Consider the following 25511-nt stretch of genomic DNA (forward strand, 5'->3'; position numbering starts at 1 on the left):
TCTGACTGACGCAAGGTCACCCAGCTGGCTTCAAGTGGAGGAGTGGGGAATCAAACCCAGTTCTCCAGATTGGAGTCCTGCCACTCTTAACCACTACACCAAACTGATGAAAGCCTAACAGACAGATTCAAAGGCTGCAAGCTACCTTTTGATTGAATTCTGAGAAACTGAGGGAACGTGCAGCAATGTTTCTCTTTCGGATTACCAGAAAGGGGGGGAAGAATATGGACCGAGGCATTTCCTGAGGTTGCACTAACAGTTCAGTCAAAGCCAGTGTCTTGCACATAATATGAATCAGCTGGCTTATACTTAGTCAAACAATTGGTCCATCAAGGTCAGACTGGCAGTGGCTTTTCGAGGTCTCAGATAAAGATATTTTATATTACCTATCCCCTGATCCTTTTTTAACGTGGAGATGCTGGGGATTGAACCTGGAACCTTCTGTATGCCAAGCAGATGCTCTTCTACTGAGCCCAGCCCTTTCTCCTGATTTATAACACTGCAGTCTTCAGTATGTTTACTCAGAAATAAATCCTGTTGAAGTCATTGGGGCTTACTTCCTAGTAAAAGCCTAAGCGTGCCTCTATGTAGACAGTTGGCAACAATCAGATTTTTCCGGTCTCCCAACTTGTGGACAGTGTGAGTCTCTCCCAGCCCAAGAAAGGTGGCTTGTGGATGACAACAGCCTTTCCTGGCCCAAGGGAGGTGGCTGTGGACAGCATGAGTTTTGCCTGTACAGGGGAAGGCAGCTCCTGAATAACATAAACCAGGTGCAAGACCTGGCAGAGCTGCAAGTGTATCTGGCTCCTTCTTCCCTCCTCCCTTTGCAGGTGCAGGGCCTTTTCATAGGGTTGGGTTTTCCTCCCTGCCCGCACTCCTGTAAGTAGGATAGCTAGGGGCACCTTGTTCAGGGGCCAATAGAACTGGACCCTAAATTGGATTGAAAGTTGGAGGGATCTTTAGTGGATAGGCACCACGAGCTCCTCTTCAATTATGGTATCATTTGGTTGAGAAACAGCCAGTCCAGCCCCCCCAGAAAAGTCCCCCATGGGGAATACTGGAAGTCAACTAAGGGCCAAACTACAAGTGATGAATGACACTTGAACAGCAAGTGTATTCCTCCCTGTTCATTTGCCCTCCACTTGCTCTCCATTCGATCCACTTGCCATTCAAGTGTCATTTGTCACTTGCAGCTTGGCTCTAATTCTGGAATCCTGGAAACACTCAAACCCCAATCCTGAAATGGTAGCGGGGGACCCAAATACCATTGAATACCAGTATTTATGCCTTTCTCAATATCAGGATTTTTAAAATACCATTTTTTTTAGCTGCACATCCTGAAGTCCTATACCGCCATTACCAGGAAGTTGCCAGGCCAATCACTACAATCTCCAGCAGTAAGCTGATGAAGTACTGGCTGGGGTGGAGGAATAGAGAAATCTGGCCTTTTTAGTTTAATAGAGTGACTATTAGAGCTCCATCTTGGCAACAGCCTTTTAGTGAGGCATAAACAGGTGATATGATGTTCTTTTAAAAATAAACCGTATATATTCCTAGTAACAAAGCCCATTGTGGGGGGGGGGGAACGGTCTCTAGAAAGGGGAGAGCGGGCAGGTGGGCATTGCCTCCTCCTCCGTGATGGATCCTGACCGGGTGAAGGCGGGGGGCAGACGTTACCACCTGCTCCACCACTGATCACGGCCAGGTGAAGGAGGGTAGGCACTGCTGCCTGCTCTGCACCTGATCCCAGCCGGGTGAAGAGAGGTGGGTATTGCCACCTGCTCCGTGCCTCATCCTGGCTGGGTGAAGCCAGGGGTTGGGAATTGCTGTCTACTCTGCTCCTGATACTGGCTGGGTTGGACATTGCCTCCTGCTCCGTGCCTGATCCTGGCTGAGTGAAAGTGGAGGGTGGGCATTGTCTCCTGCTCCGCTCCTGATCCCGGCCGGGTGAGGGGGGCAGGCATTGCCTCCTGGTCTGCGCCTGACTCCAGCTGAGTGAAACAGGGGTGGGCTTTGCCACCTGCTCTACTCCTGATGGGTGGGTGAACAAGGGTGGGCATTGTTGCCTGCTCTGAGAACCACAGCTCTCTTCATCAGAGGCATCTGACGAAGAGTGCTGTGATTCTTGAAAGCTTATGCTACTATAAAGTTGGTTAATCTTAAAGGTGCTACTGGACTCTTTACTATCCTGTTCCAAAATATTCTCTTCGTGGTTTGAAAGTGTACACAGCCCCAACTACAGTCTTTGGCCTCACCTCCACTTACTCAGACTCACCAGACCTTTTCTGTATGTCCCATCCCCTCAACCTGCCTCCTTTATACCTCTCCATACAATCCTGAATTACTATCAATGTTCATTAATCCTTCATGCAAATCTTTAATGAAAGCAATTTATTTGTTCCATTGTGGTTTCCAACATAGGAGGTGAAGATACTGTCTATTTATTACCTGGAAATGAAATTGCTTTTTTTTCTGCTCTGGGAGGTTTGGTATCTACTGCACACCGACCTGCCTCAATAGAATTCAATAGCGCAGGTATTTGTCTAGGCTCACGTTTAATTACCGTGATTAATCTTCAGACCTTTCCTTCTCTCTTACTGCTTTGTACAGGGAGTTACTGAAGATAAGGTAACAACATGGACACTGCGAGGAGGGATCCTGACAAACCAACTAATTCACTGTGCCTCAGAGAAAGGGATTTCCTCCTCAGTTCTTTCACCAGTCTTTAAGGGATGCTATAATACAGTTGCTGAAGCAGCAATTGTCCCATATGGCCATTTAAAGCAACCCAAATCATCTGCCTTATCTTCTAGAAATCGATGAGGTTTGTGTATGTGTTACATGCTGTCAAGTCACTTCCCACTTATGGCAACCCTATGAATTAATACCCTGACTTGAATGGCCCAGGCTAGCCTGATTTTGCCAGATCTTTGAAGCTAAGCAGGGTCGGCCCTGCTTAGTACTTGGATGGGAGTCCACCAAGAAAGTCCAGGGCTGCTACACAGAAAGTCCAGGGCTGCTACAAACCACCTCTGGACATCTCAGAACCCTATGGAGTCACCATAAGTTGCATGCAACTTAACAGCACTTCACATATACACATACACACTAATGAATGACCTCCAAAAGATCCTATCATCAACAGCCTTGTTCAGGTCTTGTAAACTGATACAGACTTTTGACAAAGCGCCAAGTGGAGGGGATCTCATTTCCAAACTTGGTATGGGTTGATGTTATCTATTGATCATAAGGTGTTGTGAAGGAACACAAGAGGCAGGTGAACATTCCAAACCATTTGGAAATTGTTTTATGTCATCAATATATCTAATTCTTAATAATGACCAAATCTGTGGATACTTAAATCTGGCGACTGGAGCCATGGAAAGACAAGACAGATTTTTCTAGGAACCTGAAAAAGCCCCAGGTTTGCTGGAAAATCTGAAATCTTAAAAAAAATAATAACATTCTGGGGTTTTAAAAAGCAAAATAAGAGAAACAGTGCCTTTACCTTTACGAAATAAATTTCCTTTGCAGTGGCCATTGTGGGGGTTGGTTATATAAGTTGTTCTGGGTCCCCATTATGGAAAAAGGCAGTGTATAAATTAAATGAATATAGTTGAAAATGGGAGGAAATAAAAGATAGGCTGGTAAGTGGGTAGGAAGAAGAGAAGGAAGCAGGAAATGGCCAGGAGGAGGGAAAGAGGAAATAGTGTGAGGACAGAAAGTGCGGTGCCTCCTGTAAGTTCTTGCAGGTTCCTCGCCGCACAACCAGCCCAGGCCCAGTGATTCACACCACCCAACTGGGCCATCGTTTTGGAAAAACTTGATAGAGGTTCCCAGGGGATGGAAAGGAGGGAAAGTTGAAGACAGAGGGCAGATAAAGATAAGTTGCTTGATGGTGATATGGAAATCACAAATGCTTTGCATATTAGAGTTAAGAAAACCCAACTAATGAATTGTTGGGAACTGATATCTAGACTTCTAAGTTGTTAACAACTTTTGTTTGGTGAGAATTAATTAATGTACTTGGAAACCTGGGTGGGAAGAGTGGAACTAGCCACTTTATCAAATAGTTCATAAGCTGCCTAATGATGCCAATATTTCTGTTTAGCCATGTGTTAGGTTAATAAATCATCATCAATACAATGCCTATGCTGTGATCATTCATGTGGTCCCTAGCAGCTCAAAAACGTGCAGCCCTCACCTGATCTTACATATACATAAAACACAGCTGAGTCCCTGTTATCTCATACATCATGTAGAGCTACTGGAAGCTCGCAAACGGCTTTCATCCATCTTCCCCTTGTCAAATCATTGTTATTTAGAGATCATGCACAGCCATCTGTTGTCTTGTTCTGAGCCCAGGGCTTTGTCCCTTGATTACAGTATCTCTTCAACCCCTTAGCAATAGCAGCTAAAATGACATTTGATGTTTGCACAATAAGAATATACATCACAGAAAATGGTGGTGCTTCTCCATTGCAGCTGATTCCTTAATTGTTATAAAAAGGGACCATCCAGCAATTGGTTAAATTTTGTGCTCTATTCTCCTGAAACATGACTCTGTGGTGCTATTGTTGCCCCAGAGCTTCTCCCCACTGAATACAGTTAACTTGCACTCCAAGATCCTCTGGCCTGGGGCAGTCAGAGGCCTGAAGGCCTTTTGATACCAAGCTAAAGTTTCTGAATTTAGGCATGTATCACTCCAGGCACTTTCAAGAGGAAGTAGCCTGGCTGCTATTAGAACACTGGCGTGTATTAATCAAGATTCTATTATGTGGCCCTTCAGGATACCTCACACCCTGCCAGTAATTAAGGACTCATATTTGCAGGACAATAATCTACCTTCTGAGAATCTCCCTTACAACTCAGGCTCTGTTGGAAATCTACCCAAATGCTTAGGAAGAACAACCCATCCATCTCCTGGTCATTGTCATTAAGCATGAGTCACACCTGCCCAGTCAATCATCACAACCAGACCCATCTTCTCTTCCCGTTCCATCACCTAGATGTATCCCCTCGCTAGTACTCTGCAGAATTACAAAGTTTAAATCATCTTCTGGCAGCCTTATAGCTAAATCTTTTCACCAATGGGAAATTAGATCCTAACATTCCACCAACTGCAACGTAATCCCAGTTCCATAAATGAGCAACCAGATCTTCATGTTTGGCTCACTAGTGCTGAGGATCCCACTTCTCTGTCCAAGGCCAGGAACATCCAGATGCTTCGAAAGGGCTTGCCAAGCCTCCCCGCTCCATTTTTTAAAAATCCGGTTCTGTTTCCAAGATTTCTTTCAATACATGAGACCGATGGACTTCCTCTTCAGGACAGGAAGAGCATGATCTTCTTTCTTCTGCTCTACTTCCTTTCCTGAAATCTTCCTTCTCATAGTTCCATCCCCCTTCAGCTTTGGCTGGACAACCTTACAGCTAGTCAATCTCCCCCATATCATCTCCCTCTTTGTTAGGGATCTCCTCCTTTCCTATCCAAGGCCGATTCTTCACAGTCAACTTATTGCAATGTTTTGCTGTATTCAGTTTGAGAGAAGGCAATTCAATTTGGCTTTCCATCATTATGCACAGGTCATTCTATTCAAATGTGTGTCAGGTTTTGCTTTCTACACTAGAGTTTAAACCCCTGTACTGTTTCAGAGTAAACAGGGGGATTTGTCTGTGTATCAGAAATAGCGTCAGTGGATGGTCTTCTTAAAAAAAAAAAAAAAGCACATGTTGCAACGTTGCAACGTATTAACATTGCAATGGCCCTTTCCCCATCCCCTTTCCTCACCATATAATAATTTGGGGGAAGGAAAAAAGGGAAAGCGCTCTTTGGCCTGTTTTGGTCTCGTGAACAGAAGGCATCAACATAGGGGTGCAGTGCAGGGAATCACACTTGCGCTCTCATTGAGTTTTTTCTGTATACAAAAGAGGCAGGAAAACAGACTGTTGTGAATTAAAAAAATTAATAACAATAAAACATCCCTAAGAATGAATGATAGGTTGCAACATTCCTAGAAAAAAAGGGTGATGAGATAAGATTGCCTGCTCTTAGGAACCGAACAATCCATTGGTGGGCAGTGCATTACATTTATTTTAGAAATATGTTGTAATGGTGCAACGGAGCAACTTTTTTTTAATATATAAAAGTTTTTTTTAAAGGGGGGGGGGATGGCTGCAGATGATGAATGCAAGAAGACAATTGCAAGCAAATGAGATGAATCAGACCAGAAGGAGAAAGGGGAGGGAAAGGGTGTGCCAAAATGCTGTAACTCAACCAATCAGGATGCAAGGGGAAGAAGAGGAGGGAGAAAGTCTGGTTCCATTGATGTGAACATTTTGAATGGCTAAAACTCCACCACAACTTCACTGTAAAGAAAACATCAGGGTATGCGCTCAGGGAGAAAAGCTGAAGAAAGATCGTTTCTGTGCCGGATGCAGCCTTTCTCAATTCAAACCAATTTGAACTCTTATCCAGGGTATTTTGAGATCGCAGAATTGGCACTAAATGCATACACCCCAGCTCTCTGCATTTTATGGTTTCTTTTTTGGCAACCTTCACACCTCTTCATGGTGGAGAAATATGTTGGTTGAAGTACCTTTAACTGGGTTTATCCCAATTGAACATCAGAATTGTGCAAAAGTGAATGGTTTCTTTGAATTGCCACAAGTAAATGGTGACTGCATTTGTTGCCATTCAGTATTTCAGTCCTGCTACCTTGTCTTTTACTTTTGTTTGTTATTCTGTATCTTGGATAGGTTGATAAAGTTACTTTCTGCTTATGGATCTCTCTCCTTTCCTTCTTGTCTTCCCAGGGAAGCTAAGTTTTGGTAAAGCTGGGAGCTGTGTATATACTCAAAAGATCTCCTGGGTTTGTGTATGGCTCTACACATGTAGAGGTTGTTCATACATGCATGGTGTGGTGGGAGAGCAATTTGGGCAAGAGTTTAATTAAATTCAAGGCAACATTTTACAATAAAACATGGGATCCTCAGGACTATATTCAGCTCCATCATGCAAAGCAGGGCTGGAATAATAAAAGAGGTGGGCAGGAAGGGGTCTGTAATCTTTTCCTTACCTAGAACTTTGCAACTCCTCCTTTCTTGGGTATCCCCCCAACTCTGAGACTAGAGTTTGGATCCCAAGACAGATTTCCGTTTCCATCTGTGCAACAGTCTTCACGCAAATGGAAGCACTAAAATTACTCTTCATCACCTGCTTGCACTGTGTGAAAGCGATTGCATCTCCACTATCTTTCCCATGTGCCCAAGACATCGCATAAGGTATTTCTTCTGATACCATCTTAAAACCAAATTAAATGAAATCATGTGAGCCATCTGTTGTACTTTCCCTTGCTCCAGATGAACAAAGTTGTTTTGTTAAAAATTATATTAAAGCGCTGAGGGCTGCTGCAGGTGTGGTGCTACTGCTTCAGCAAGCAGAACCGCACCAAGTACCTGTTTCATTTCACTTACATATTGCAGTATCCAATTTAACTTAAATGGGGATCACTGAAATTTAGGGGTGGGGGTTAATTTCATGTTGATATATGGTAAGCACTTTAGTTTAAGTTCCTTTCATAGGGAATCTTTAAATCTGCTTCAGCTTCGGAAGGCAAATTAATTTTTTTAAGGTTTTACCTTGACATTACTACAAAACTACTCTCTCATTAAAGTAGACAGTAGCATATTTCCTGTCAGTGAACAAATGTCAACCTAAATGTTCATAATAGTTTGTCTTTAATCTGAACATTCACACACATTCACAGCTATGCAGCTTTGCAATGAATCCCACACAATTATGCCATCATCACAGCCCAAATATTCTCACAGTTAAATCCTTTTAAAATCACCACGCATATATAGTTAAAGCTTAAGAATCTTCAATTTATGAGGCCTGCATCAGTTCTGAAGAGACTTGAAAAGGAGGAATATACTGAAATAAGTAAGCAGCAGGCAGTATTTAACAGGCTTAGCTGAAGGGGCCAACATTTCATTACATTTGTAACATGGCCAAAAAACAGAGTCCAAGATGGCACCATTTTGAGAAAGTTAGAGCCAAGCTACAAGAGACGAAGTACACGAGGAGGAACACATGAAGGGAGTCAATGTTAGCTGGGAAGCTGAGTTTTAAAAGAGATCAGAAGGCTTTGTCAGCTTCCCCTCTCTACAGAGCCAGGGAGATCGCTGCTAGGAGGGTTTGTTAATTTCCTCTTTGCCTCCCAAAGGCTCTATCGGTTTCACTTCCCCTTCTAGGAGGAGAAGAAGAAATAAATAAACCCTCCCAGCAGCAATCTCTCTGGCTCTGTAGAGAGGAGAAATTAACAAAGCCTTCCGATCTCTTTTAAAACACAGCTTCCCAGCTAACATTGCGACTCTCTTCACGTGCTCCTCCTCGTGTAATTCGTCTCTTGTAACTTGGCTCTTAGGTTAAGGGCCAGTGTTGCTAGGGAAGGATGGACTCTCCCATTCTGTTTCTCTCTTTGTGGCATCACATTCCTAAATCCTAAATTCACTAGGAGAGTTTATAAAAATTAATTCCAAACTCAGAGTGAGTGCAGCTTTGAGCCCTTTCCATTAGTTTGTATCTCCCCCCACACCATCTCTGTATTATTGATGCGCATGTGTATAAGATACTGGCTAAAAACAGTCCTGATATGATCATAAATATGACTGCAACTAGATCTTTTTTGTGTGGTGTTTTAACTGATGATCACATACACTCCTCTACATTTATGAACCACCATACAAAGTTCAAGAATCTTAATAGAATCTTACAAGAAATCCCAGGGCCAAGCTACACATGACGAATGACACTTGAACAGCAAGTGTATTTCTCCCTGTTCACTTGCCCTCCACTCAATCCACTTGCCATTCAAGTGTCATTCGTCATGTGTAGCTTGGCCCCCAGTGTGATTGCTTTCCTCCCATTTTTAAAATCAGTGTAAGTGTATGTAATGCAGAGAGGGGATGGGGAAGTATGCTTATGCAAGAGAAGCCATAGCAAACTGGCATAAACACAGCTCTGTACAAAATTTGAATTTTGTAAACAAGAATGACAGAGGCTCACTAACACATTGCTTCCATTTCAGAAAGAAGGGCAGGGAATTCAGAACAACAAGCAGGTTGATATTTAGTGAGAATTTCAGAAGCAGCTGTTGGGGTCATTGGAGAGGATAACAACAACAACAACAACATTTGATTTATATACCGCCCTTCAAGACAACTTAATGCCCACTCAGAGCAGTTTACAAAGTATGTTATTATTATCCCCACAACAATCACCCTGTGAGATAGGGAGCATGTTTGGTTCCCAAGCCAATGACCTACTCTCTTAAAGCGGAACCACAAGTGACAAAAGGCACAGGTTGGACACTTGTCAGCTTCCCTCAAGTTTGGATGGGAAATGTAGGCAGCTTGGCAGAATGTTGGACAAGTGACAGTTGAAAAGACCATTGGACAGCAAACAGAGAGCCAAGCTGCAAGACAAGGATGCCTACATTTCCCATCAAAACTTGAGGGAAGCTGACAAGTGTCCAATCTGTGCCTTTTGTCACTTGTAGTTCCGCTTTTACTTTCTCCTATATGGGGGTGGGACCTATATTGGAGATGAAATATGAAAGACAGAGCCTGATGATGGGCAGCTTGTCCATTTCTGAAAGGGAGTCTGCTTGAGTTATACTCTCCAGGGTTCCTCTGCATAGACATAACCCACCCATAATAACAACAGGCATTTTGCTAGTAAATGTTTTCGACATCTTCTCAGCTGTATGGTAGAGAACTCCTACCTTAATAAGGTTGCTATCTTTTTCTGACTGTCTCGGTAGATGTCAGATAGTAGACGCTGTGAATAGGGCAGGAACGAAAATTGCTCTGTCTGTTTATGGCAGGAAAGTACTGCTTGCCTGTTACAGAAAAGGGAAATGAAATGCTTTGTAGCATGATATCTCCCTTGATCATCCAGATATTGGAATGAAATGTAATACACTTGTAGAAGACACAATTCTGCCTTTCATGTTCACATACCATCTTGACCCCTGTACCCATTTCTATCAACCAACAGAAATGAAACTGTCTGTCCCAAGATATGGGAAGAGCAGTCTCTGGCTGTGATCAGTGCAAAAAATTGTGGGTTTTTTCCTTTTAAGATTTGAGCTGCCATAGTTAATGGGAAAGATGTCCAGTAAATATTTTAATCAATAAATAAGAAAATTGGATAAGAAAGGTATTGTGGCCTGTGCTCTGCATTTACACCCACAAGTCTCTGCTGAACAAGTCTCTATATATTGCTTTAGAAACCTGCAAGATCTGTTTGACAGTGACCAGGGTGGGGAGAAGGAGAAGGGTTAACTATTTCCCTCCAAACTGGTTCTTTCTTTAAAAAAAATGCCAGCTTTTATCTTATACAAATATAGGAGTAAAATCAGCTGTTTCAAAAATACATTGATAGTGTTAGTAACATTATATGGATCTTTTGATGTTCATCATGTTCCGAGGGCTCTGCAGTTTGTTGATAACTCTCTTAAATCATGGAATTTTGCTATATTTGATGAGTTTTTAGGAAATTGAAAAGCTTAATTATGTCCCCATTGTCATGGTCAATATCATGTATTCTCCAAATGGATATTGTGCACTTCTATTACTGTACTTTATACTTTGTATTTATACCATATTTATTGTTGTAGTTTAATAATGTTGTTATCCACTCAGCCCATTCGCAGGGAGGGCGGGTTAGAAAACTAATAAATTAAATTAAATTAAATTAAATTAAATTATAGGTGTCTCATTGAACAAAGTTTTGTAAGAATCATAGTATAAGCATCTGGTATGATTGGTTTTGTGGTTGAATGTCATTCTTCTTCATATGTTCAAAGAAGGGGATCCATTTTTCAGTAAAATCAGCAAAGTGGTTCTTGATTTGCCTCCTGTAAGCTAATTTAGTTTCTTTTAGCTCCAGCGTGAAAAAAAACAGGCAAAGAGAGGGGGCCTGTTTTTTTTCAAACCAGGAACAATAGATGCTCAGCACCCCCTGTTGCAAAATGTCCCTCTGACCTGTGAGTGCCATTTTGCTTTGGGCCGTCTGACAGGTCGGGATACTCCGTGGTGGTCTCAAGTTTCCACCCTGTGGAGTACTGCTCTCCCAAGCATATCTGACTCTCAGAGGGGTTCCTCACTTCTCACTGAGTATCTAAGCTGCCACCAGCTTGTTGATTAGAATACTTCCTGCTACTGCCTATGTCTCCTGCTTTTGCTACTACCAGCCTTGGCAGGGACAGCTTACTACACCTGACTACTCCAGGGGAATCTATCAATATTTTATCCCCCCCCCCCTAATTTTTATTTATTCATGCAAAGGAAAACAAAAACAACAAATGCAAATCTGTACATAGGCTTCTAGAAAAGGTCTGTAAATATCTAAAAATAAGTCAATACACAATTATCATCTATATACAATATATTCAAATATTGATAAAATTATAAGGAGGACCTCAATCCAATGAATTATGGAAAATGGGCTTTTTTCTTTCCAATTCTGTAGTATAGGTTTTTTAGTGACTATAAGGGCACAGAGGATTCATTGCTGTTGACCACTGGTTACGCTCCAAGAGACAGGTAAATAGCTTAAAAGTACATAAACATCCTCAAAATTAACTGAGTGTTCCAATACAGAATTAATATGAGTAATTACTTCTTCCCCAAAAGATGGAATAACTGGACATTTCCAAAGCATATGCTTAAGAGATGTTATCTTGTAAATTACAATACCAACAATTGGTCAAAAGTGATGTGGTGTCCACCATACCCTAAGCATATTTTTTGCTGAATAAGTCACAGCTTAAGCTCCATAGAAGCAACAGATCTAAGGATGAAAGCCCTGTCCCACTGCTTTGATGGAACTGGATGCTCAAGTTCTTTGTTTCATTCATCTCTGAGACTCTGCATATCATATTTATTAACCAATACCAAGTATTTAAAAACAAACATTTATAACAGATCTAGCAACCTACTGAATAACAGCCTCCCTTCCCTGGTACCCCTTTAGTAACGTGCTCAAGTGAAGCTCATTGTGTTACAAAGAACAAATTTCCTACGTTAAAAATTAATTAATTTAAAAGAAAATATCCATGCTTTGCATAGCAATAGATCGAGCAAAATTACAAAGTAAACCTTTGGTTTGGGAGTTGGGACCAACATGCCTGAAGGACTGCCTATTCCTTTATGAACGCACCAGACAACTGTGGCCATCTTTGGAGGCACTGCCTTGAGTACCCTCGCCTTCTGAGACCTGGGAGAGGGCCTTCTCAGTAGTGGCACCAAAACTCTGGAATACTCTCCCCAGGGGATTTGCCTGTCCCCTACTATTGTCATCTTCTGCCAGAGGGTGAAAACTTTTTTGTTTTACTTGGCATTCCCTCAATGATTCCTCCTCTCTCTCCACTATTCTAACTGTTGTTTTTATCTTTTGTATTCATTTTAAGCTCTGGTTTTAAATTATTTTAATGATGTGTTTGTGTGCTGGTTTTAATGGTTTCTAAGATGAGATTTTGATATGTTTTAATTTGTTAGCTGCCTTGGTGGCACCCTGAGGACGGAAAGTCAAGGTAAACATCTTGTAAATAAATAAATAAAGGTCCTCCATCCTTTCTCTCTCTGTTGCTATTCTACAATAGGCTCCTTATTCTTAAAATTAAAGCTTTATTTTAGTTGTCTCTTACCTTGAGGTTCTGTCCAGGCTTCTTGCTCTTTGTTAGCTTCATAAGGTAATGGCTGCTGTCAAGATAGAGCACAGGGGCAAGAGCTCCTTCCTCTAAGAGCCAAGCTACAAGTGACGCCTTACACAGGTTGGACACTTGTCAGCTTACCTCAAGTTTTGATGGGAAATGTAGGCATCCTGGTTTTACAGCTTGGCTCTCCATTACAGCTGCAAGACCAGGCGTCACTTGTAGCTTGGCTTATCCCCAGCAGGAATCAGTCAAAACGGACCTCCTCCCCCTCATGTTCAGGGGATTTATTTCCTCTGTTTGCCCACTCCCCTGTGGGTTAGGCCTTCTCTTCCTGTCTTTCCCAGGAAAGAGATATACTCTCGCATTTAGTATTCCCACATCTCTGTCTCCTCGGTGTCACATTCCTGCCAGGGAATGAGACGGCCTTTTGATTGTACTTTGCTAGTTTAGAAGCATTTGCATTACCAAACCTCAAGTACTGGGTGCTTGTGAGAGCCATCAGAGAGGTGTGTGTGTGTGTGTGTGCATGTGCGTGGGCGCACATGCATGACAACTATTAACTCCTGTCTTGTTTCCTGTCCTTGTACTGACAGAGAAACCTTGTAAAAGGAATGAGGGGTTTTTGTAATCCCCTAAATTCTCAACAGTGTGATATAGATAGACCAAAGCGGAGTGCATTTCTCCACAAACCCCATCAATTTGAATTGGAGAAATGACTGAAGGCCGAGAGACAGAGCGATTGGCCCAAGTTTACTCCATGGGCTTCTATAGTAGGGTGGGTGTTTGAACCTGTCTCCCAGTTCCTAGTCTGACACTCTAAGTACTATTCCATGCTGGCATCTCAAGAAGCCTTTTGGTTGCCAGTGGTTCCTTATTAAGACCAAAATAAGGGCACACCGGAAAAGGACAAAATTGCCAAATGAAGCAAATGCCGGTGTAAAAGAACTACAAGGTTCCACACTCCACTAGTAGAAATTTTCTATTTGTATATAAGGTGCAAAGTGCTCTTAGTGTGCATTCAATAAATGACAATAAATAACAAACAATCAATTTCACTAATAAAGTGCACAAATATTTATTAGTGAAATTGATTGTTTGTTATTTAGTGGTTCCTTATCGGAAGGAATCTAAGGAAAACAGAAAGCCCTGGGACTTTATGAGCCTCCTACACAGATCACTGAGGCTGTTCTCATTATCTATAATCCTCTGTCATATAAACAACAACTCCAGCAATGAAGTCAAGAAAACAAACACCCATCATCACCACTAGTGTTAGAGTGACCAACCTTAAATCCAGTCACACCGACAGCAACCTGAAACAATTAGTGGGATGTTGAGTGTTACAGTGGCCTCTTTTCCTATAGACTGGGTTTTTTCCTGGGAGTACAGTAGTGGTATTTCTTTCGGCTGACAGGCTTAGCCCCCTAAGGAGGCAAACATTCATGAGTACCGACATCTCTTTTTTTTTTAAAAGAAAAAAGCCCAGTGCTTATAAAGATAGAAGTGAAAAGTCCGTTGCTGAAGCAAGTAGATACATCTGTTTAAGCCAATCAGAACTGTGATGGCTGGTGTTCGAAATCTCTGTGCTAGTTATAGCTAATTTACAAAATGTAGATTAATGAGGATAGTTCAGTAACAAGCTATTAACCTGTCCCTAGGGAACGGGGGAGACCCTTCCCATCATTATTGTCCTATCTATCTGTAGCTACATATGGTAGATAGATACCCAAAAGGCAATAAAAGATGTGGCTGAGAGCCAAACTCCTCAGTGCATTTTTCAAGTTAATTAATTGCCACCTTTCCCTTGGTTTCACTTTTGCTCATGTCTGAGTCTGTTACAATGGCAGCAGAAGTTATCCTTGTCAACGTTACCGAGGCTGTGGCACAGCAGCCGACATCCCTAAAGGAGATCCTTGTCAGAGTTTCCCAGTCATCCAGCACCAAGTTTCGGCTTAATTGGGCAAGGTCAGCTAGTTTTCCTTACTCCCAATTCTTAACATCCCTGAGGGGAAAAGCCATTTCAGTGAGTGAACTGCCAAGTCCAAGACCATTCCGCTTTCAGCACTTACCGGTTTAGAATTCAGCTTTACCTTATTGTCAGAATTCCAAATAAGTGAGGAAAGAGAGGGGGGAAAGATGAATTCACCAGATGGTGATCATTTCACGACAAACTTTGAAGAGAACTCAATTACTCAGTGATTACTGTGTTAGACTAGGTCAGGGAAGACCGCAGTTCAAATTCCATTTTGCCTAAGTTAACTGAGTAAACTAGTTAAATGAGTAAAAGGCTCTTGTGAGGGTAAAATGGATGGGGTGGTGTGGGTGCTGCTCTGAAATATAAATAGACTAGCTTGATACCCATGCTTCGCTATAGTATTTAATTACTTTAAATCCAGTTACCACTTTTCTTCAACTGTCTGCAGTTTCCTTGACCTGATTTTTACCTCAGAACACAGAGTTCCAGAGCTGACCAATGGGGGGGGGGGCTGCAAGTAGGCAGCAACCTGCCAGCCACACACAGGAAAGCCAGGCCCCTCAGGGACATTGACAACCTGAGTGAAATTTTAAGGGGAAGACAGGGAGGTGCATTTTACCTCAGGACACATTAAATGACTCCCAATAGCAACTGCATACTGCTTAGAATGTGGGGTGGGTGGTGAGGACTAATCAGGCTGCATATGCAAATGACCTTGAAAGGCTGGCTCAATCAGAGAAGAGTGGCCAAGCTGGCAATGGGTGGGGGTGCAAGCAGGCAGCAGCCTGCCAGCCACACAGGGAAGCTGTATCCCTTTGTGAAAACACATTTTACCCCTTTTTACCCCCCTGGGGATGAATTTCTTAAAATCTCTTCTTAGTGGGTGTTTACATCATAAAAGGAATATTGTCCTCAAATTTCATGTTTTTAGGTCCAGGAGTTTGGGCTGGGCATTGATGAATCAGTCAGGACACTTGTCTTTACATATATAGAGATAGATAAATGTATATAAAGGGCAAGCGTAAAATAGACAAGACTGTGTTTCAATCTCACCCATCCAAAATATATCCTTTCTTGATCCCCTGCCAATGCTTTCTCATCTAAGTTACCGTGTTCCACAGGATAAGAGAAAGTGCTTTTGATTTCTGCATGAATCAAAGGCACCTTTCCCTTTATATCTCTACATCAAAAAGGGCTAGAGAAATTTCTTTCAAAAAATGAAACATGGGAATTCAAAGAAACCGGTGTGTTTTAGCAAAAGAATCTTAATGCACACTGTATACTAGCAGTTACCATTAAAAAACACTAGGAAGAAAAGCCTTTCAGTGGTACTGGGGGTAGAAACAACATACTTAAATAATGCCTGCCAAGTACAACAGCAGTGCACCAGGGAGGTGGGAGGAATTTAGACTGTCTCAAAATCTTCTAACCTGTAGTTTTAAAATATGTTTCCTCCCTCTTAGATGACAGGAGCTGGGGGAGGGGGGGGGGAGTTAGTTATGCAGGTGCCCAACATGTCTGAAGGCAAAGTAGTGGTCAGAAAACTTTCTGCTAAAAGCTTGCCCTTCTAGGAGTGGGGGGGGGGGGAACAGAGACTCAGAGGAGTGAAATACCAGTGTGGGTTCTTCCGAGCACCTCCAGGAAAAGCCTCTCTGACTGGCCCCTTTGACTTGCCCAGAGAGTGGGCAAAGGGATGGAATAAAACCTCCTGGTACACGATCTCTGCCTGATTGGAGTGGGGAGCTGAAGGAACTGAGAGCTGGCTCCTTGCAGGAAGTGGCATTGACCATGTGGAGGCTGGAGGCCTGAACTATGAATGGTATGGGGACTTCTTAGTAAGCTGGAACTTTCTAAGAGAGAGAGAGAGCCTGACTAAACAGAAGATCTAAGTTAGGCATGTACAAAGGGAGGGACAGTGTTTACCCCATGTCTTTCAAGATCCCTTGCTTGCATTGGTTTGTGTGAGTTATATGCCGTCAAGTCACCTCCGACCTATGGTGACCCTATGAATGAAAGACCTCCAGAACGTCCTATCATTAACAGACTTGCTCAGATCCTGCAAACTGGAGGGCGTGGCTTCTTTTATTGAGTCATAGATGCAGAGGAGTTAGCCGTGTTAGTCTGTAGTAGCAAAATCAAAAAGAGTCCAGTAGCACCTTTAAGACTAACCAACTTTATTGTAGCATAAGCTTTCGCGAATCATAGTTCTCTTCGTCAGATGCATCTGATGAAGAGAACTGTGATTCTCGAAAGCTTATGCTACAATAAAGTTGGTTAGTCTTAAAGGTGCTACTGGACTCTTTTTGATTTTATTGAGTCAAGCCATCTCATTTTGGGTCTTCCTCTTTTCCTACTGCCTTCCATTTTTCCTAGCATTATTGACTTTTCCAGAGAGTCTTGTCTTCTCATGATGTGACCAAAGTACAATGTCTCAATTTCACAAGTGAATATATACTTTTTTTACTTTAAATGCCTTTTAAAATTCTTAAATGTTGGTAGCTGTTCTCTGCATCACATAGACTTCGGTAGCTCAACTACACTATTGAAAACAGGTCCCATGGGACGGGGGTGGTCTGTCGGCAATTTGCTGACCCCGCAGTGGTGCCCAAGTGCAGCAAGCAGTCCGTACAGGTTCCAGGCACTGCGTAGCGGGAGACTGAGCACAAGGCAGGGCTCAGAGCAGCAAGGCTGCACAGGGCAGTGGAGAGTCTTGGCCTTTCCCATGGGCAATTCCTACAAAGGCCAAGCATAGACAGTGGGCATGAGAAAGAGCAAAAGCCCTCTGAGGGTTGGGGGGCATCATATGGGTGGCACGTGCCAGGCAGAGACTTGGATGGCCACCGTTTAACCCCAGAGGGCAAGAAACAGCAGTGCTCATGGATCAATGGAGCTATTCCGTCACAGGAGGTTTAATCTTGCCCCTGCCCCATGCCATTTTCCCAACTCATATGGCGCATTTGGTAGATATGTAGGCACCAAATGTGTGCCTTCTGTCCTCACACTCCATGGGGCAACCAATAGGTCTTGGGGGTTGACTGAGGTTATGAAAACTGTATAGAAGGAAAAAGGTAAAAATATCCTGGCAGCATGTTTGAGAGGGAGGGGAGGGGCACACCAGCCATTTCTCCTTTTCAAAATACAATCAAGTACAGCCTAGGCTTGGTGGTGTTGAGTGCCCTCAAGTCACAGTTGACGTATGGCAACCCATGGTGGGGTTTTCATAGCAAGCGACTAACAGAGGTTGCCACTGTCTGGCTCTGCAACTGTGGTCTTTGTTGGAGGTCTCCCATCCAATTACTAACCAAGGCCAACCCTGCTTAGCTTCTGATATCTGACAAGATCAGGCTCACCTGGGCTATCCAGGTCAGGGATGGCCTATGCTTACAGCAAACAAAATCTTCATAGTACAGGCACTTTTGTGTGGAACTCCTTAAGCAGTGGCCCACAAAGCCACTTTCGTGCCGCTTGCTGAGCTGAGATTATTCTGCTAAGACTGGCTCTTGCATAATGGCCACTGACACTTCCAGTTCTGTTTTGACTATCTGACTGCTATGATTCCTGAAAATTGTTCCAAAGTGTTTCATGTGACTTGAGATTGAATTTTAATTGTATTGTAAGCTGTCTGAACTGCCCTTGCAGGGCTAGCAGGCAATATATAAATTTTTAAATAAATGAAAACAAAGCATTGCAGGCAAACATCCAGAGCATGTACGGGCAATGTGATTATCCCAGCTTTACCGAAACGAATCATAAGCGGTGAATAACTTTTTACAGACACACAGTGGTTGCTGATGGTTTTCTTCTTGTACCAAAAGCAGTGGTGGAATCTCCTTTCACCTCATTCTATCAATGTGATGAGGACAAGGCAGGCAATAGATTTACTCAACATAATTCATGCAAAAAGATATCCAGTTTTTGTCCTTGGTTCGTGTGTTATTAAAAGAAATACACTTTATTGGAAGGGGAAAAAAAACGAATTTACAGCATGGCTTCCAATTAAAGTAAAAACCAGATCTGTCCTTTAGAAAATGGTAATAAAAGTTTCAATTCAACATCTGTACAGCTGTTATGTCTAACGACTGTTCTGCAAAATCATTTACGGGACACAATGTCCTTTGAGGCGAGAGGAAGCCTGTATCTGCTTTTCAGACTGCAGAACATAAACACTGTTCTAATTTAACAACAAGAGCTTTCTTATTCTCTATTAAGTAGACGCTAAAAGCTTTGAAGAGGAAAATTCTTTTTTTTTTAAAAAAAAGACCTGAAATCATTGCTGTTCTATTTTTTTTTAAGCTCCCTCTTTTGAACCTTGTAATTTGAAAGATTAAATGACAGAATATTTACTTTCAGGAGAAAACCACAACAAAGTACTACAACTTGTTCATGGAAAATCAGCTCTCTGATTGTGAACACACAATACATTTTACGGGCAGTGGTACTCCAGGTTATTGACCTCTGTTCCTGCATTGCTGCTGCTGCGATGTAATAGTTACAACAGTCTTGGTAACCTCGGTCTTGTGATAGGTGTTTTATGCATGGTCACTTTATAGCATTTCAGAATCTATTCTGCATCCCATGTTCTCCTGACTTCTGCACCTGCCAGGGAGTCATGCTAAGCAGAAATGGGTTTTGTCCGCGTTTTCCCTGTTTTTTCCCCCTGAGCACATTCCATGAATTTTTTAAGCAGCTGCCCACCTGCTGCTACAGCACATACTGTCCGCGCAGAATCAAATACTCCCGTTCTGCTTCTCTTCCCCCCACCCACTTCCTTTCACAGGCGCTGATTGGTCTATCCGAGAGTAACCACACCCACGCTCCTCAGTTCCCGAAACCTTTTTTTCCGCCATTTTTTTTCTTTAATGAAAGCTCAGTAATCGCCAGATTAATATGCTTAAGCAGACCCAACTCAGGTGAGCTTGTGTTAGTGACTACAATCTTCTAGCTTTTTTTTTTCAATGTAGAAGTTGAAAAGGTTTCCACAGAGCTACCCAAGTGCCCATGAGCAGCGCTGCCCAGCCATGTTGCCCACTTTTGCAAGAGAGCTCAGCATCAAGTGGGCTTGTAAACATGGAAAAGGGGGGGGGAGACCTGTCTCCCAGTATGGGAGACAGCCATCTGCTCCATTCCACCCCGCCCCTGGAGGAAAACATGAGTGAGCTTTAAACAATGTTCCTCTTTAAGTAAAATTGCTTGCCGTCAAGGAAAACCCAAGCAGAGTGGATTTTTGCAAGAGCTCTCTTGCAAAAATCCATTCCGCTTGGGTTTTCGTTGATGGCAAGCAATTTTTCTTTCTCCTGTACTGGGATGCAGGTCTTTCTCCCCCCCTCCCTCCATGTTTACAAGCCAACTTGATGCTGCAGCCCTATGCTTGACTCCTAGATGGCAAGGAATTTTACTTAAAGAGGAATGCTGTTTAAAACCTGCTTGAGGTTTCCTTCAGGGGCAAGGTGGAGCAGAGCGGAGGGCTTTCTCCTGTACTGGGATGCAGGTCTCCCCCGCTTCCATATTTACAAGCCAACTTGATGCTGCAGCCATATGCTTGTAGGTGTAGGCAAATTATGGGCAAAAAGTGGGGGGGGGGGTGAGGAGACCAGCTCCAGCCAGCCAGCACAGCATCATGAGTATTATCACTGGCAGTCCACAAGGGCATGTGTGTGTGCAAAGCTTACAACCACCTCTGCTGCCAAGCCTGAAGCCTCCACTGCCCAAAAGTCCCCTGCCAATCCTTGCCAAAGGAATTTTGGTGGGAGCAGGACTGTCAAATTAACGAATGTCAGCACTTGGGAGGGGAACAGCAAATGTAGTTATGTTGAAACGTTACTACACATGCGTGATTTTTTTTTCAAATGACATGTATTACGATTCCCTCCTAAAGCCCAAAACTGCACCGACACTTTCTTTTTCAAAACAAGACACCAAATCGAAGCTGCCTCTGACTGTGCAGAACACAGGAGAGCCATGCCAAGTCCATGTCAATCACAGCGAATGCTCAGAATGTCTGGTTTAAAGTGATCATACATAAAACACATTAGTTGCCTTTCCCATTCACTTTAAAGATCTGCCAAGGAAGCCAGGAAACTACAGATTTCTAAAATTCCTAGGATTTTTTGGAGTACGCAATACAAAATTCTCCTTAGTATTGCGTAAGTGCATACTAATTTTTAAAAGAGAAAGAAATTGTCTTAGATCCTATCTAGTGCCAATGAAGCAGCACTCAAAGAAGTGAACATCCCCGTATTTCCTCCCTCCTGTTGGAGTCTCTGTTGCCCTTCAAAATTACCCCCCCCCCCAAGTTGGTGGATCCTGGGAGCAGTGTTGGGGGTAAAGCTTGGGTCTGCAGTCTGCTATTCCTGTCAATCAATGAAGTGGGAATAAAGCACCACAGAAATCCTGACTCCTGTCTAGTGGTGTTTGCAGTAGATTATCTCTCTTTTCTCTTTTGGTAGGCAATGCAACTGTGCCTGTCTCAAGTTTTAATGAACCACAATCAAGATGCAGCTGAAAATTTTAAGTGTATGGGAAAATGAGTGCCATATCAATACAGAAGAAGGCAGTCAACTGTACCTGGGGAATGAAGTGGAGGAGAACACATCAGAACGACACCTTGACCTTCTCTCACCGACACAGCACTTCTGGTCCGGCCACTGAAATTCCCCAGATCTGTTAACATAATATAGCGATTTAGATGCATGGAAAGAAACTTCTTGATATTGGTACAAATCTCTCTCCCTCTCCCTCTCCCTTATGCTAAATGAAGAACGCTCATTTTTATCTCTTGAAATCCATATGAAAATGCCCAGTCCTTTCAACATAAATCTGTTCTAGCTGATTTCAATTGGAAAATAGAAACAGTTTTCCATGGTACATCGACACCTGTTTTATTGCTCCTTACGGGGTGTGAAGATGGTGTCAGCAAAAAGGCATTAGGCAATATACCCTTTTGTTACCGACATTTAATAGCTCTTTTATTCCTTTTTACTATTTCCTGTTTATCGATTTCTTCCTCAGTAAAAGTCATCTCTGCATAGTGAAAAGAGAAATAAAGGCAGAGAGGAGTCGTTGCATCTATCCTGCATCTTGCGGAGGCCCCTGGGGTACCGTCGAAGGGATACTGCACATGCAGTAATATTAAAATGCTTGATCTATTGGGAAATCTCTTCTACAGAGCCTAGAACACATTGTATTGGTATTATTAATCATGTATATGTCACTCAAAATGTGCCAAGTGTTTATCATCCAAGTCAAAACAACCCTGTGAGGTAGGTCACCAATCAGTTTGTCAACTTCCACAAAGATGTAAGTTGGGGCTACAAGAAAGCTAGATAAAAGACTGTTCATATATAAGTGGTGGCTGTTTATAATTGGTTTTGCTGTTTATAGGGGTGTGAGAGTGTTTTCTATTTAGTTTCTTTCTTTATCTTTCTTTATATTTTGGTCACTAGTTTGCTTTTCACTGTTGGTTTTATAAATAAGCCACGTGGTGCAATGGTAAGAGTGTCAGACTAGGATCTAGATCCAGAGGAGTTAGCCATGTTAGCCTGTAGTTGCAAAATAGTAAAGAGTCCAGCAGCACCTTTAAGACTAAGCAACTTTATTGTAGCATAAGCTTTCGAGAACAACAGCTCTCTTTGCCAGATGCATTTGACAAAGAGAGCTGTGGTTCTTGAAAGCTTATGCTACAATAAAGTTGCTTAGTCTTAAAGATGGGAGTAGGACCTAGGAGACTCAGGTTCGAATCCCCACTCTGCCTTGCTGAGTGATCTTGGGCCATTCATATACTCTCAGCTGACCTTCCACCACAGGGTTGTTGTGAGGGTAAAATGGAAGGGATGAGAACAATGTCAGCTGTTTTGGGTCCCCCGCTGGACAGGAAGGTTGCATCAATGATTCTAGTTCTCCTGAAAAGTCAATGCAAGAAAACTGAAAACGGCACAAGATTAAAGAATCTGATTTGCACAAGGTGGGTAAAGGCGATCAAAATGGGGATTTCAGGTTGAACCAGCAAGGATTAAAAACTCAAAAAAAAAAAAAAAAGGTCCGGTTGGTTCAGAAGACAAATTGTGCCCATGAAATTATTTTTGATCAACTGGGATGGATCACTGAAGAAACACCTGTCTGGTTTGTACTACTGAGGGCCAAGCTACACATGACGAATGACACTTGAATGGCAAGTGGATTGAGTGGAGGGCAAGTGAACAGGGAGAAATACACTTGCCGTTCAAGTGTCATTCGTCATGTGTAGCTTGGCCCTGAGACTATTTCACCTCATACTATAGTGCAACATTGCCAGTTGTTGTTTGAGAAGCAACATGCAAGTGTACTTTGTGGCGGATTCATGGAAGATAGGTCCATCAGTGGCTACTAGCTGGTGTCTAAATGGAATCTCCATGTTCAGGGGCCATAACACTTTGCTGGCGGGCCAAATCCATGGGGAAATCTTTGACTTCTGTGCCCTGTTTACATGTCTTCCAAGGGAATCTACTGGACTGTGAAAAAGCATGCAAGACGAGATGAACTGGCGGTCTGATGCGGTGAGGCTGTTCTTATGCAGTGTAGGTACTGGAGGCTGGAAGATGCTTCGTGACCCTGCCCCCCCATTCGTTCTTTTCACATATAACTTGGTCCATGAAGTTGCTTAGCAAGATATCTTCAATGTGAAACCCCAACTCAACTCATCTTTGACATGTGACTTCACCTTTAAAATAGTGTGTGTGGTGGGGTGGCGGGAGAATGGGCTCTCAAATATGGCGTGGTGGCAGGAGGGGCTTCTTCACCCCCTCCTTTCCACCCCATATGCTCTCACTAGCAGAAAAAAGGGGGGGAGTCTGCCCAGTATTGTCTAATGAGACCATAAGTCAATTCCACAAAAGTCTTTTCCAATTGTATTTATCCGCCCTCCTTTCTCACAGCCTTTGCTTCCCTGCTCTACTAGTCTCAGCGAAGCAAAGATCTCCTTCTTACTTCAAAGCCACCACATTGTGTCTCAGTGCCCCAGTGACCAGAACATCAATATTGTGCTACTCTGTGCTGGGGATCATTAAGAAAGAGATTGAAAAGAAAACAGCCAATAATGTAATGCACTTGCATAGATCGATGGTGTGGCCTCATTTGGAATACCGCGTGCAGTTCTGGTAATTGTATCAAAAAGGACATTGCAGAGGCGGAAAAAGTACAGAAGAGGGCAACCAAGATGTTTAAGGGGATGGCACATCTTTCCTTCAATTTAGACAATTGGGGGCATGATAGAGGATTATAAAATTATGCCCCAGGTAGAAAGAACGGACCCTGACCTGGATAGCCCAAGTGAGCCTGATCTTGATAGGTCTCAGAAGCTAAGCAGGGTCAGCCTTGGTTAAAAATTGGATGGGAGACCTCCAACAAAGACCAGGGTTCCAGAGCCAGGCACTGGCAAGCCACCTCAGGGCCAAGCTACACATGACGAATGACACTTGAACGGCAAGTGGACTGAGTGGAGGGCAAGTGAACAGGGAGAAATACACTTGCTGTTCAAGTGTCATTCGTCATGTGTAGCTTGGCCCTCAGTTAGTCTCTTGCCATGAAAACCCCACCAGGGGTCGCCGTAAGTCAACTTTGACACTTGTAGGTTCTCTACTGAGAGAATGGATAGAGAGAACCTTTTCCTTCTTCTCACAAAATACCAGAACTTGAGGGCATCCAATGAAGTTGAGACAAAAGGAACATAGACAAAAGGAAATAGACACAACAAGTGGTGATTAAGATGTGGAATTCACTATCAGAGGATGTAGTGATGGCCACAAGCATAGATGGCTTTAAAAGAGGATTCAACAGAGACATGGATGAGAGGTCTCAATAGCTACTAGCCATGGTGATAACAGTTAAGCTGCAGCATTTTGCACTAATTGGAGCCTCTTAGTTAGCTTAGAAGGGAGACCTATGTATAATGCATTACAATAGTCAAGCCTTGATGTTACCATAGCATGGATCCAGGTGGTCGAAATAAGAAGCCATCTTCCAAGCATTTTCCCCCATTGCCTTAACTTGTTTTTCTAGTAGTAGCACTGGATCCAGTATCACTCTTAGGCTCTTAACCAAGTCAGCGAGGGCCAAACAAACTCCATCAAAAGTGGGGAGTACAATATCCTTCAAGATCTCTACCTTCCCAACAAGCATCACTTCCGTCTTGTCTGGGTTCAATTTCAATTTGTTGTTTTTCAACCATTTCACTACAGCTGTCAGGCAGCAATCTAAGATTTCTACTGCATCCTGTGGGGACCTAGATAGCGAGATATAGAGCTGGGTGTCATCTGCATATTAATGACATCCAACTCTATAGCCGCGTATGAGTTCTCCTAAAGGCTTTACATTGAGGTTGAATAACATGGGAGATAAGATTGTGCCCTGCAGAATCCCACAAGTTCCCATTCTGGAGATAGCTGATCTCCAATGGCCACCCTTTGAGCCCGTTCCATGAGAAATGATTTAAGCCAGTTCAGGACACATCCTCTGATGTCCACCTCTGTTTCTAAATGCCGCAACAGGATGGCATGGTCTACTGTGTCAAAGGCTGCAGATAGATCCAGGAGGAGCAATGAGGAGGCATGGTCATTGTCTATATTCAGATGGAGATCATCCACTAAAGCTACTAGTGCTGTCTCTGTCCCATGCCCTGGTCTGAATCCTGACTGGAAAAGGTCCAGAGCACTAGAATTGTCCAAGAAGGTCTGGAGTTGGTCAGCTACTGTTCTCTCAATCACTTTGACCAGAACGGGCAGATTAGAGACTGGGCAATAATTGGCCACGTAATTTTTGTCTAGGGATGGTTTTTAAAGTAG

At 42.9% G+C, this 25511-nt stretch overlaps 1 protein-coding gene across 1 annotated transcript in view; it reads right to left on the reverse strand.

Moving 5' to 3' along the window:
- Nucleotides 1-25511, reverse strand: part of CNTN5 (contactin 5) — a 511103-nt gene that overhangs the window by 263037 nt on the left and 222555 nt on the right. Inside the window, exon 5 of the mRNA XM_054973696.1 lies at nucleotides 21262-21357. Coding sequence (XP_054829671.1) covers nucleotides 21262-21357 — 96 coding nt within the window. The remainder of the gene's footprint in view (nucleotides 1-21261; nucleotides 21358-25511) is intronic.

The sequence above is a fragment of the Eublepharis macularius genome, chromosome 3 (assembly GCF_028583425.1).
Source record: "Eublepharis macularius isolate TG4126 chromosome 3, MPM_Emac_v1.0, whole genome shotgun sequence".
Taxonomy (NCBI): domain Eukaryota; kingdom Metazoa; phylum Chordata; class Lepidosauria; order Squamata; family Eublepharidae; genus Eublepharis; species Eublepharis macularius.